Source organism: Pollicipes pollicipes, unplaced genomic scaffold, assembly GCF_011947565.3.
Source record: "Pollicipes pollicipes isolate AB1234 unplaced genomic scaffold, Ppol_2.1 Scaffold_7261;HRSCAF=8764_pilon_pilon_pilon, whole genome shotgun sequence".
NCBI classification, from domain to species: domain Eukaryota; kingdom Metazoa; phylum Arthropoda; class Thecostraca; order Pollicipedomorpha; family Pollicipedidae; genus Pollicipes; species Pollicipes pollicipes.
Genome location: NW_023597054.1, coordinates 27,396,787 through 27,410,910, shown reverse-complemented (window position 1 = coordinate 27,410,910; position 14,124 = coordinate 27,396,787). Strand labels below are relative to the sequence as shown.

Genomic DNA, 14,124 nt, shown 5'->3' with positions numbered 1-14,124 from the left:
GATGGGGATTACCATGCGATTTGGTTGTATTTCAACAGCATTGGTCGTATTTCAACAGCATCAGGAGGTATGCGCCTGTCTCCATGCTTTCAAACCGTTGCATCAATTTGTCGCTTTCAGAGGGGTCCCGAACTCCTCCCCCTAAAGCTGACGCTAGTCCTCAATGCTCCTCACAGTCATCCCGAAAAAGGTAAAAAAGAATCCTAAACCAATGAAATCCAGAAAAATGCCCTGGAGTGCTGCTACATTGGCGCAAGCAGCGGAAAAAGGCAAGCCCCCCCCCCCCCCGCCCTATCGGGACGGACCATTAAGGGCCATAAGAACTGGCAGAACGCGGTGTTAAGGGGCCCGGCCCTGTTGACTGGGCTCTGAAATACCAGTCAGAGGGCCCTTTGCGCCTATTGAGACCCCTAAGTCCGTGAGGGCCTCTATGTCGGTCAGGCTCCACCAGTCCTGAACAGTCGACTCCGTGTCGGTCTGGGCCTGAGAGTGCCCAAGTCCCATCCAGGGTCAAGGCTGGCGATCGCGACTTACAAGAGTCGGGGCCGATGCGTCAGTGAGGGGCCCCCTGCGTCGATCAGGGGTCCCCAGTGCTCAACGAGGGCCTGTGTCGGAAAGTGGTCTCAGGTCGACCAGGGGTGGTGTTCGAAGGTACCCGAAGGACGCCTCGAGACTGATGAGGAAGGGTTCTACTGGATACAGGCAGCCCATTTGGGCCCTTCGCGCCCAAATGGGCTGCCTGCAGGTTACATTAAGCATCCAGGCCCGCAGGGCTGTGTCCTCAAATGTCAGTCAGAGGGCTTCTTGTACCGACTGAGAAACCCTGGAATAATGGGATATCAAACAATTCGCTCGTGCCGGTCTGCGCAGGCCGATACGGTGCACAGCGGCTAGAAATGGTTCCCTGGGCTCATGAGTTCTGGGGTCCCATTTACCAGGCAGGGACAAAGCCGGGACAGATATTCGCATTTGTTGGGTTCCCTGCAATAATTGGTGCTCCCTGCGTCGGTTGGAGGGTACTCCAAGGGCCTTAGGGAGTCAAGGACAAAAAATAAAGGACAGATTTGGAGGCTGAAGGGCTCGAAGGGCATGAAGGGCATGAAGCAAACATTGATTAATGAATTAATTTACGTTACATATGACGGGTTGAGTTTTTATAGGCATCTGGTTTCATATTGCAAAGGATCGGAGCTGCCTTGCAGGTTGTCCTGCAGCCTTTCTACTTGTATTTGATCATTGAAAACGTTTAACGAATTGCTGACTAATCCAAGTGCAAATCATTTCCGGAAACGACAGAGGCGGATCAGAGGCCAAAGGTCAAACCGGCCAACAGACGTACTTTTTACACAAAACGCAACAATACTGGAGTCTTTGGGGTTCCAGTTAACCAATAAAAATTGCAAGCGAAAGTGAAGCGCCCGCGAGCAGATAAAAATTATTCTTCTCTGATCGAGAGGTGAACGATTTAGAGGTCTTAAGACTGACTACGCTCTACAGAGGCCTTACACTATTTCCGGGGCCCCCGTATGTCCAATTGCGGGGGCAATATGATCGTTAGGAGGCCTTTTACGTTGCCCTTGATTTCTTTGCTTTTGCTCAGAGGGCCTTGTGCTGTTGTTGGGGCTCACCGTGCTACCGAGCCGGGACACTCTTAGTCAATCAGAGACCTTCCAGGGATACTTTCCATTCGCCCGAAACGCTCCATATGTTAGAGCCAGGGGGCCCATATGTTGACATTCCGGGGTATTCTTATTTGCTCAGGGGCCCTTCACGTTGGTCACGGCTAACCTACTGGCACACTCACGCTATGTCCATGGGCCCTCTGCATTGGTCTAGGGCCCTCCCAATTTTTTGCCACTTGCTAAGGCCCCTACGCTGTTGTCGAGGCCCTATCTGTTAACCTGCTCGGGCATACTCAGTCGTTTGGGGGTCCTCGACATTGGGTCTTGGGTGCTTCCTTTAGAATAGAGGCCCATACGTACTCGTCGTGGCCATCTGTGCACCTCTTCGGGCGCACTGGATGGTTCGAGGGCCCTGCACATTGGGTCTTAGTATTTTAATGTAGTGCCCTACGTCCGTGTCAGGGGTTATCTGATAGCCTGCACGGGTACACTCCATCTTTCGGGCCCTCCCCACTAGATCATGGATGATTCTGATTTGAATTGAGGGCTCTACGTTCCTGGCGGGGCCCCTTCTCATGGACTACCCTGGCACACTTGATTGTACGTGGATCATCTACATTGCGTCTTGGTTACTTCCTATTTGAATGGAGGGTCCCACACGCTTGTCGGGAGCTCGGGAGATGAAAATAAAATGTCGGGAGAAAAAGCATTTATTATTGGAATGGAGCGTCCTATGCTGTTATCGGGCCGTCCCCCCATCTGTTGACCTGCTCGGGCACACTCGATCATTCCTGGGCCCCCATATTGTGTCTTGGGGACTTTTTATTTGAATGAATGGTCCTATGTTCTTGTCGGGTCCCATCTATCAAACTGCTCAGGCCAATGGTGGATCCAAAGGAGGGTGATACGGAACCGTGCTTCCCCCTTGTGTCCCGAGCGCACCCATAGCCTCTGACATACTTGTAAATCGCGATCGCCAGCCTTGATCCTGGTTGGGATTTGGGCACTCTCAGGCCCAGACCGACACGGAGTCGACTGTTCGGGACTGGTGGTGTCTGACCGACATAGAGGCCCTCATGGACTCAGGGGCTCAATCGGCGCAAAGGGCCCTCTGACTGGTATTTGAGAGTCCAGTCAACAGGGCCGGGCCCCTTAATACCACCTTCGGCCCGCTCTTATCGCCCTTAATGGTCCGTCCCAATAGGGGGGGGGGGGGGGGGGGGGGGCTTGTCCTTTTCCGCGCCAATGTAGCAGCATTCCAGGGCATTTTTCTGGATTTCATTGGTTTAAGATTTTTTTTACCTTTTCGGGATGACTAAGAGGAGCATTGAGGACTCAAGTCAGCTTCACGGGGAGGAGGTTGGGGCCCCTCTGAAAGTGAAAAATTGATGCAACAGTTTAAAAGCATGGAGACAGGCGCGTGCCTCCTGATGTTAGCGGTATTCGTGTTGGCGTTGACGCTCCCAACATTACTGCCATCATATGGCCACAGCGTGTTCGCCAGCTTACATCGAATCTTCAGACAGAATTGGTCAGTGACAAAAAAGGGGGTAACATAGCTTTTAACATACGCGCTTGCAAGTAGTAGAAACAAAAACCCCGTCGCCCGGTGCTCTATTGTCCACAGGCCGCGCGGCGTCGGCACTGCGATTAACACCAGCCGACGGCCAACGAGTGGACGAAAATGATATGAACTAAGTGCCTTTGATTGAATGCCCTTTAATCTGTATGCTTAGAAAGCAGTTCTGGCGTATTTTCACTCGTACGATTTTTGTAATGACGAGAGAAACGGATTAACATTGACAACACCCCGAACTGATGCAAGAATCCGCTGATGGAATTGAAAGAAAAAAAAAATATATTTTCCACTTTGCTGCAACTGTTAATCTGTTCAAATGTCCTAGCTATAGTCGTAAAGAATAGATATATGTTCCAATTTAGTCTTTCAACGGTTCCAATTTATTTGAATGACTTTCGGAAACACTATTTTACGGCGGTCGTTTTCGCACGCCCGGGCGATCCCGCCTGGCGTCATCTGCAGTGGCCATCTCCGTTCGGTTTTACACAAACTGCAGCCCGGCCATAGCTGTCATTGGACGTGAGGCTACAAGCGCGCAGGCTCGAAGCGTTTTTTTTTTCACAATATGATTTTGCAAAGGATGGACATCCTCAAGCAAACATGAGCTGCCCTTTTCATTCTTGACCTTATTTCGCTCCACTCTTTTGAACATTAATAAAACCCCTTGCCCTCCTTCCGGGTCAGAAGCCCCGTAGATAGAACACGGGTGTAAGCACATTCTCATTCCCGGCCAGAGGTTCAAGGGCCATTCCGTCTCAGCGCGGGGTATCCATCAGCTGCCATTCCAGTGGCACATTAGGTCGGAGTCCCTTAGTCAACCCAAAGACCTTTAGAGAGACGCATGATACATTGGTCCTGCCCTGACACGGTGAGTCCCCTGACCCGGTTAGTCGGCCACGGATTGACGCTGGAGCCCTCATTGACGTAACGAGTTCCCTCATCGCCGCAAGTGGTTCAATAATTGGTACTGAGACTCCATTTTGGCTTAACAAACCACTAACTGAAATGCGGCTGAGAGCCGCCCGTTTGGCACTGGGGACCCTAACGGCCACAGAGCGCCTCCACTGTCTCATTGCAGACTCTCGTCACAACTTATGACAACTCCTTTCATTGCCAGAGCGGCCCCGACCAACGACCAACAACTTGGCTCGGGCAAGAGGTTCCCTGGCATTTGGAGTCCTGTCCCTGCACCTGTCCATGGTCAGCAAATGTTCTTCTGGCCGACTCGAGACCTCTTGCCGGCACAGGACCCCGTTAGATACTGTGGGCCCTTCACCGACGCATGGGTCTGCGGGCACTTTATTATTTCAGGGACCCCGACCAATGCAAATCGCGGACCCCGGCCCTGTTCCTGCCTGGGCGATGGATCCTAAGGAGCCAGACCGACACAAAGCCAACCGTTCGGTGTTGGTGGTCTATAGTTCACATTGAGGTCCGCATTGTCCGAAGAGGTTCTCAGTCCCTGCAAAATGCCTCCTCACTGGTATTTCAGGTCCCGACCTTACAGGCTACGATACTTAATGCGGTCTACAGCCAGGCCTTTGGGCCCTTCGGGCCACTCAGACACCCAATCGGCTCCTTGATCGTCGGTCTCGAGGGACTTTTCTGGCGCCCTCGAACATGGCCCTGGCTGACTTGGATCAGTCACCGGCACAACGCCCTTGGCTTGGCTTGGCGAAGTTATCGGTCGCTCAGATATCTTATCGCAGCTCTGACGTCCGCGTCCGCGAGCGCTCCCTGCATTGCTTTTCCGTTAGATCGCACGGCTGGGACCTAAGTGAGCTTTGAGACGCTCTGTGAAAGCTCGCTTCATGTGGTCGAACGGTCGAAGAACCGCAAGGATCCTACGATAGGTTTCTTGTTATCGGTGAAAGTGACAGTGTTTCGAATTCCAAGTGAGCGGATATGTTGATACGGCGCACAGAATGGTTTTGGCTTCAGCTGATCATGGCGTGCTTAGTGAGTAAGTACTCTCCGGCCGACGGCCACATGCTGTTACAAGACTATGATGGTGACGATTGGTGATTGGTGGTGGTGGTGATTGGTGACGTTCTGGACCACAAAACCGAGAAATCAGCCAGCTGAGCATAAACGGAAGACTGTAAAGGCCTATCACGTTGCATGCATGCAAATTGGACAGCTACCAGCCTTGTGCGATCGTACGAAGTTATGCCCGTGATGACGTGATTAGTCTTGGTTGCAACAACATTTCGACAATGTCGCAATGTGATGCAATGCAATCAATTGCGCCTGATCTGGGGAGAGTGACAGAGTTGGGGACGGGCTATGCATAGGCGCAGAGAACCAGTTAAAGGACGTAAAGAACCAGCTAGGTTAGCGTCTCACATTTTAAGATAATGAGGCAAGCATCAGATGTTATAAAACACTCTCACTCATAACTATAGGTATGTCTTTTTAGTGGAAAAGACTGCTATGGACGGCACAGTTCTCTGTTTAGAAGACATGCTCCTCAATCCGTCATGGTTTGATTACGTCAGCGTACCTTGCGCGGCATTGATTGAGAGTCAGTTGACGGACGTTATCTTTTGAAACCGTGCTCACGAACACCAGATATGAGCGCTCCGGCAGTTACATTTTTTATTGACCGTGATCGCTGCATAGCTAATAGAATGGCAGGGTTTGAGTGCCGTTATTATGACGTCATGAATGCCAAGGTGACTTTGAAATACTCTCCACGAAATGCTCTGTTCATTTTCGCGGGCTTTTAGCTAAAAAATGAGAACATTCCAGTTCAATCTCACAGTAATATGGAGCACTCTCTTTAAATAGCTGGGTAAGGGGAGGCAGTGGGACAAAGTGGCGTGCTTGGTAAAACGGGGTAATCTCTTAGTGCGAACTCGAGGTAAAAGTATAACACCTAACAGGTCCACCATCAGACAGCTTGGTACATCCACGATGTCTCACCTGCAGAACATGGTTCTTCTTCGGTCTTAGACAATCGTCTTGAACCGCAGGTGGCGTAGACTAGCAAGGGGCGACAATGGGGGCGAGATACATGCAATGTGTGTGTCAACATGCATGTATACAAGTAGAGTCGAAACACAGTGATCTATCTATGTTTCAGATGCTGAGCGACAAATGCAGCGTAGACAGAGCGAAGTCACCGACTTTCATGCGAAACAGTACAGGTTGCGAAATGTCACAGCTGATACTAAGATAAATACACTCTTGCTAACGGTAGGTGACATATGATGTGACTCCAGTCTTGCGTCTCATTGGTGACAAAACGCCTATGTCTAACCCGTCCCCTGCGCCTCGTCACTGGACTGAAAAGCAATCAGCCGCGGGCTGATATCATAGATTAAATTTCCATCTATAATAATCTCAGTCACCTTGGATACATTCGAATACTTCCTTTCAAGATGTGGACAGGCCTGAGCCATATATTTCACTTTCATTTTCCCCTTTGATCCGTGCATCAATCATGATTGTATTCAAAAAGAAGAACCAAATGCGTGCAAAAATCGGTGCTTACATACAAGCGACAGTTTTCCCGAAGGGCGAAATGTTTGAAGCCTCGGTGCAGTTTGGAAGCTGTTGCAATCTGGTCAATGTAATCGGGTGGCACCAGTGCTTGCCATTAATAAACGCTTCTTTGTCCGACGAAATGCTTTGAGGCCGCAAAATTGCATTTTTCCACATATTTTTTCTTCTTTTTTAGTCGCCAGAAGATGTATAACCAATCTCAGTGGTCATACCACCCTATTACATATTCTGATGTTAGTTCATTTCGGAATCATGAAGGCAAAGATGAATCTGAGAATGACCGTGTGTCACAAATATCAAAATATAAATTATGTTAATGCTTCGTTATTATCGTAAGCCGGGGAAGATCGGAGCTCCAAACCATGTGTAGAGTGACGGTATCTTACAGTTGAGAAGTAATCTGAATACTGTTACCAAAATTATTCACGCCATTGTATTGGCCTTATGAAATTCAGCAACAGTTTGAATACAGTCTTCCACAATAGACCACACAGGACCAGAGCAACACAACGCATTTTGCCGCATGTTCGACTTAGTAAGAAAAACTGGATGTACTATGCGCATTAATATTTAGCAAATCTCATAAATGGTTGTGACATACATACGGGGGCTGAAAGTGAAATGCGTTGACTGGTGTCGCTAGTTGCCCCAGTCGGATTCACCGGACGTCCAGTACAATGTGAGCAGTCCTGACCGGTTCAGGGTGGACGACCGAGGCCGGGTCTTCACCAGAGTAGCCGGCAGCGACTTACTGAAAGATGCCAGCAGCACCAGCTTCGCCGTCAACGCCTTCAATACAGGTGTGGGTCATGCAAACCAGCAGCACCGAGCGTAGCTGACGCGGCGCGAACAGTGATGTGGAATCGCAGACAGTGCATGCGCTTGCCGGCCCATGCCTGCAAAGTTTAACATCATGGCAAAAATCACACTGACGGAGATACCGCAGTTAACTCTAGGGTAGCTAATGCTACACCGCAGTGCCAGAGTTAGAGTGTGCCACTCCCCCGCCTGTTTTGCTGACGTTTGGGCCCCAGTAAACCAGCATACCCATCAGCACAGGCCTGTCCCCTGCCCTGCCGCAACTGACGACTGACTGACGATCACCTGCCCTGACGCAGCTGACGACTGACTGACGATCACTGCCCTGACGCGACTGACGACTGACTGACGATCATTGCCCTGACGCGACTGACGACTGACTGACGATCACCTGCCCTGACGCGACTGACCACTGACTGACAATCACCTGCCCTGACGCGACTGACGACTGACTGACGATCACCTACCCTGACGCGACTGACGACTGACTGACGATCACCTGCCCTGATGCGACTGACTGCCGACTGAGTGACGATCCGGACGACTGAGCCCAGCGCGTTCGCCTGACCCTGTCGTGCCGGCATGCTTCAGAGAGCTCGGAGATGAGAGTCTCCAAAGTCCTGCTGCTGACCGGCAACCAGCCGCCCCAGTTCTCCGACGACTCTTACGAGGCACACGTCTATGAGAACGCCGCCCAAGGTAGACCTGTCTCCAGCAGATTACTGGAAGAACGAACCGGTGTGGTTTGACGGTAGTCTCCAGTTCCTGCTGGTGTGCCCTCATGGCCGTGCCCGCGGCACCCGCATGGGTGGTGCTAATCGTCACCCATCGCAACTGGCAGTGACAATTCGAAAAAAGCATACATCCTCAAATCAGCACATGAGGGCGAAAACATCGTTGCAATTTTCAGCGGACATCACGAGCACGCTTTGACCCAACTTCTACAGCTCCGGTGTAGCTTTGGGGTACTGCCTCATCTTGGCGCCTTCATAAATTCACCTTCAAAATCACTGTCAGACAGTCAAAATCCTTCAAATTCACTTCGCAGAACAAGTGCGATGTGAGCTAAAATCAGCTGCCAAAAATAAAGCTACTGTAGAGAGAAAAATACGCCCATTCCTAAACACGCAGCTTAAGATATCAGCTATTGGTGGCCCACATATGTGTAATTCTCCCTCAAATACAGTGAGCTTACCACCGTCGAACCGCACAAAAAGTTGCAACACGCTAACCCGATTCCTCTGTTGTCATTCCTCTGCCAGGAGTGTGCCCTTACATTATAACAGTTGTGCAAAGTTCTATTTGTTGAATTCTACGCAGGATTCGGAGCCACATCGAGCTGATGTCTGCGCTTGAAACTGATGGAGCTGTAAGCCACCGTCACGTGTGCTACCTCCGTGACTTTTTAGCCTTCCAGTGCTGCTCTCTGTAGATGATGGTGACCTCGTTAAACGCTGATCAGTGGTCGCCTTTTTACCATGCTTGCTCTCCTCTGCCAGCCTTCAGAGCCTCACCCCGGATGATTGGCTTTCTGTGATGTCACAGCACGATATAATTTAGGGGTGTCCTCCTTTTCTTGGAAATGTCCTTCCCGGTTAAATCAATGGTAGAACGTTGGAGTTGTGATCAGAAGACACCGGTTCGAATCCGAAATTCCACGGAGAACGCTGGGGCTGTGATGCGTGCGTGGTTGAAAGCCAAATGTCACTCGGAATTTTTTACGTGATTTAATAACACGTGACGACGACCAGGGAAGTACCTGGCCGAAGCCTTGCATACATACTAACACGCCAGACGAGAACGATAGTCTTAACAGTTGACCCATCAGCGATGCTACCAGCTCGTCTCATTTATTCCGTAGAACTGAACCATCACGCTCAATTTATTCATTCATTCATTCATGTATTCTCTCATTTTTTCATACATGTACTCATTCGCACTTATATACATTCACTTCGTGTCAGCCATGCTGAAATAAAGTGCATTGCACTGGTGTGCATTGGTCCCCTTACGGTAGTCTGGCTGGCGCGCGCTCTGTGACAGGGTCCCTGGTACGAGCCGTGGTCGCCCAGGATCCGGACACCGACCCCATCACCTACATCATCCGGAAACCGGGCACCAGAATGGACACAAGCGAGTACGAGATGGTAAGTCAAACCTAGATGTCCGGTCATGAATCTGCATCTAGGGGGAATGAAGCGGACTGTTCACTATGCCACTGCGTCATCCTTGACTTTTGACCAGGAGATGAAGTTTTTTAAAGCTTAACGAAAGCAGAGTTATCGAGGATCGATATGATATCCAATTGGTGGAGATTCTTTGGTAAACCAGTAAAAAGCAGGCCACCACATTTCTCATAACCTGTGCCTCTGACCTCGACATGTATTTTTCTGATGTGGCGAAAGAACGCATCACAATCATCACTAGGATTGTAGTTCGTTTGTTGTTGTAGATGACGTTTTTGTAGTTCTGTAATGGATAGATGAATGTCATGGTACCACGTTTTGCATGACCTGGACCTTTGGCCTGAGATGAAAGGTTTCGCAAATGTGCCGAGAGTAGAGATTGCAGACATCACTGAGTTATTAACTGTGTTGAATTCTATTGGCAAACGAAGAAATGCCAAGATACAGTGTTTTGTGTGACATTGACCATTGACCATAAAAATTATTACTGTAGGTGTGACGTAAGCGAATATCATGGGCATCTTTATGGTGCCCATTTTGTATTTTTTTTTCAGTTTTTCAAAACGAGACGAAGGCGGACGTTACCAGATCAAAAATAGCACCCTTAATGTTATAGCTGTTTTATGAGCGCAGAAATATCACAGCACACGATCATATGTGATCTTGACCTTTGACACTCAAAGCTTTTGTACGCATGACGAAAGTGGGCATTATGAGAATGAATATGATGCCTGGTTAGTGGTGTTAGTGGTGTTTCCCCTTTAAGCAAATACACGCCGAGGTGCCGTGTTTTGTGGGACTCTGATCTTTAATCTTAGTTTAATTTTTCCAGGTGTAACGAAAGCATCTTGTATGTTTTTGGCAAGCGAATAAATGCCGAGCTACTCCACTTTGTATGCACTTGATCTTTGATCTTCGAAATTCATTACTTAGATGTGACAAAAGCAGACATCAAAACATTGCTATGATACCCATTTCGTTGTATTTCTTTGGTAAACAAACAGTACACTTTGGCCAAAACTTTGTGGTAAATAAAGAAGTACCAGGCGCCATGTGATGTGTGACCCAGTGCGATGACCTTCAAAACTACGTTTTCTGGATTGATGAAAGTGGGCATCACGACCATCGCTATGATACCCATTTTGTTATATTTCTTGCTAAACGAATGAATGCCGGGGTACTGCCTTCCGTGTGACGCTAGCCTTTGACCTTAAAAACTATTTCTTACGAAAGTGACGGAAGTGGACGTCACGGACATGACTTGATACCCTCACTGTTGTTGTTTGCTTTTGAGGTAAACGAATAAATATTGGTATACTGTTTTTTGTAACCTTAACTTTTGACCCTGAAAATAACTTTTTGGGGGCATGACGGCAGTGAACATCACATGCGTGATGACGCTACCTCTTCCGTTGTATTTGTCTGATGAACGAATAAATGTCAGGGCACGGCGTCTTTTGTGACTCTGACATTCCACCTCAAAAGTTAATTTATGTGGGTAAGACGAAAGCGGATAAGTTTGTTGCGATTGTTTCATGAATAAAAACTTTGTAGAATATCACTTTTACGCGATCTTTATCTTCGACGTTGCTATTTTTGGCAGATGTGATGACATTCGACACGACGAGGATATACATAATACCCGTAAAAATAAACATACTACCCGTTTTATTTGATTTCTTAATCAAACGAAGGGAGACTAGGATTCCCAAGTTTTCGCCTTTTATTGACCTGTAGAGGTCAAACTAAGTGACGAAGAGAACGGAGAAATTTGGCAGTTGGCATTACACGTGACAGTGTTCCTTTATCGCAGCGGACTGCTGGTGTCATACCTGCGCGCGCTGATATGCCCTCCACTTTAAATATTAGCGGCATCGCCTCTCTTATCGTTTGAATAACGCAACCGTTCTTCGCACTATGCCGTTGCAAAGGCGATATGACTGAACGGGGAAAATGATGACAAAGAGGTGTGCTGTTCGTTTCTCTAAAGAGCTTTCCGAATGATGACAGAATAATGAATCAACAATCATCATGAACCTTGTAGCTGGCATGAGCCGTTAGAGTGATGAACCTCTTTGTTCTCGCTGTGCGGATGTCTGGCGACTTGGGGGCACCAGTTGATCGTCGCATTCCACAACGACTACAGGTCGTGTGAAGCACTGCCGAACGTGCTTTAATATTCCCGGTGAAATCGATGCAAACGATCATCATGTTCGTGACCATAGCGAGTATTACCCACGTGCCGTAAAATATTCGGGAAATGGGGGATTACCATGCATACGCCCCCTCAAGGACCGTTGCACAGTGTACATACAGGTCACGTTATTGGAGGACGAGTAATGACTGAAAAGTCAATGCCTTTCCTACGGCTGCTGCTAATAGGCACGGATTCGCCAGCTTGCGGCGACCGACGTCCGGCATGTGCGTTATCAGCAGCCGGATAACACAGCATGCCAGGTCGGACGGCGGCGTGTTACTCGTACTCTGCCGGAAATCCGACGTCGTGTTTTCTGATTTGTCGTCCGTGATTCACGACAGTGCTGGTGGCCAAGTCTAGTGACATGTTTGACTTGTGTTTGACTAGTGTCACCTTGACGAGTCAAGGTGACATAACAGAGGGGATCCTGACATGTTTTGCTCATGAAGCAATTGCAACAAAAGTAGACAAGTAGACGGAAGTCCACATCACACGTAGAAATACGACATGCTTCTTGTTGTATTTCTTAGGCAAAGGAGCAGATATCGGGGTACTGGCTTTTATGTGACCTTGACCTTAGACCATGAAGGCTGTTTTCTAGATGTGACAAAAGTGGACACCATGACCAATATTGCGATACCCCATGTGTTGTGTTTCTTTGGTGAACGAATGAAAGCCAAGATATTGTCTTCTGTATGATCGTAACCTCTGACCTTCAATACTTCTAAGTGCAACAAAAGTTAACACCACGAGCGCCATTATAATGTCATTTCCTTTTTGGTTGTTTAGTAAACGATTAATTACCAGGGTAGGCGTTTTTATCTTAACCTGTCACCTTAAAGGGAGTGTTCCGCATTGGTATGGGATTTTGAACTGAAATAGCCATCTTGAGGACCTTTTAATGTAGTTTACGGCCATGTCCTTTCCAACACCCGAAACCATCTGGTTCCTGAGATACACGCCAGCAAAACTGCGGAAAAGGTTCATTAGTTGACTATTTCCAAGTCACCTTGACATTAATGGCGTCATAGAAACGACATAGGATCGCCGTCACATTACAGGCTGTTTTCTGTTTGCGGCCCAGAACAGCATGGCCACTGATGCCTTTGCAAAGGCGATGATGCTGCACATATGATGCAGTCCGCGGAAGGTGATTTGCTGTTGGTAAGATTTTACTACTGCGTGCGTGTCGCGAGCGTAAGCGTGAGCACTTTCGACATATGTGGCACTTGTCAACGGGGCATTTTCCCCGATTCCTAGGCAGTGTCCTATTTTGCGTTGGTACGGGATGCCGAAGAGAAAGTGTTGTGTACGCGGTGCTCGCCGGACAACAGAAAATCATATGGTTGCATTCGCGTAAGTACCTCGCTCCCACACTGTTAAAAACACTTAACGCCAAATATGTCTGACGTATCACCGATATCGCGGAAATAAGTTCAGAGCATGCACGTCTCAATACGTGTGCAGTTTCGAGCTTGGTGTCCGGCCGCTTTCAATTTTGGCCCCAGTTTGAGGAATGATTACACGACTCCAGCGATGTCCGGCAAAAATGCCTAAAAAGTTCAGCCAAAGCCATTGAAAAGCATGTGCATGTCGACATAACCTAAGTTTGCTGGCCTCTAGATACGGTGTTATCTTTTGTTGTGAACTCTTTACTTCATTACGCTTTGCAGGCTAGTGATTTAAAGTCATTGGCATGTGATGGCCGGATTTTGAGAGCATGCACAACTTGCTGACAGTTACAACACCATGGCAACAATGATGCATGTAATGAATCTGAGTGCTAGGAGTTAGGCTCATGGTTACCACCAATTTCAGAAATGATATTGTTATTTGAAAAATTGCTTAGAGTTGCTATCGAATTGCACCAAACTGAGCATGCAGTTATCATATGTAGGCGATGACAGTGCAATGTAGGCAATGGCGGTATTTAATGATAGCCCAATTTCCCTAGTGTGGCAATCATTTCTGATTCCCAGCTGAACAAACCCACAGACAACGGCGGCTGGACCCCCGTGGCATCATGGCGGCAGCAGGGGGTAATGGAGCGTGAGGAGCGCACTTCCCAGCCCAGACATTCCAAAGCTCTGCTGCAGAGAGGAATGATGCAATATTAATGCTCTGTGTTAGCTAAGTTGACTAACGTCTTCATTTCTGACATCAACATTCATATAATGTAAGCAAAACATTCATCTGTCTTACATTTGGAGCACA

At 48.3% G+C, this 14,124-nt stretch overlaps 1 protein-coding gene across 1 annotated transcript in view; it reads left to right on the top strand.

The window, feature by feature from the left end:
- The first annotated feature begins 6,379 nt into the window (after positions 1 to 6,379).
- Positions 6,380 to 14,124, top strand: part of LOC119111257 (DE-cadherin) — a 51,363-nt gene continuing 43,618 nt past the window's right edge. Inside the window, exons 1-4 of the mRNA XM_037235079.1 lie at positions 6,380 to 6,399; positions 7,352 to 7,508; positions 8,119 to 8,226; positions 9,571 to 9,674. Coding sequence (XP_037090974.1) covers positions 8,130 to 8,226; positions 9,571 to 9,674 — 201 coding nt within the window. The 5' untranslated portion in view covers positions 6,380 to 6,399; positions 7,352 to 7,508; positions 8,119 to 8,129. The remainder of the gene's footprint in view (positions 6,400 to 7,351; positions 7,509 to 8,118; positions 8,227 to 9,570; positions 9,675 to 14,124) is intronic.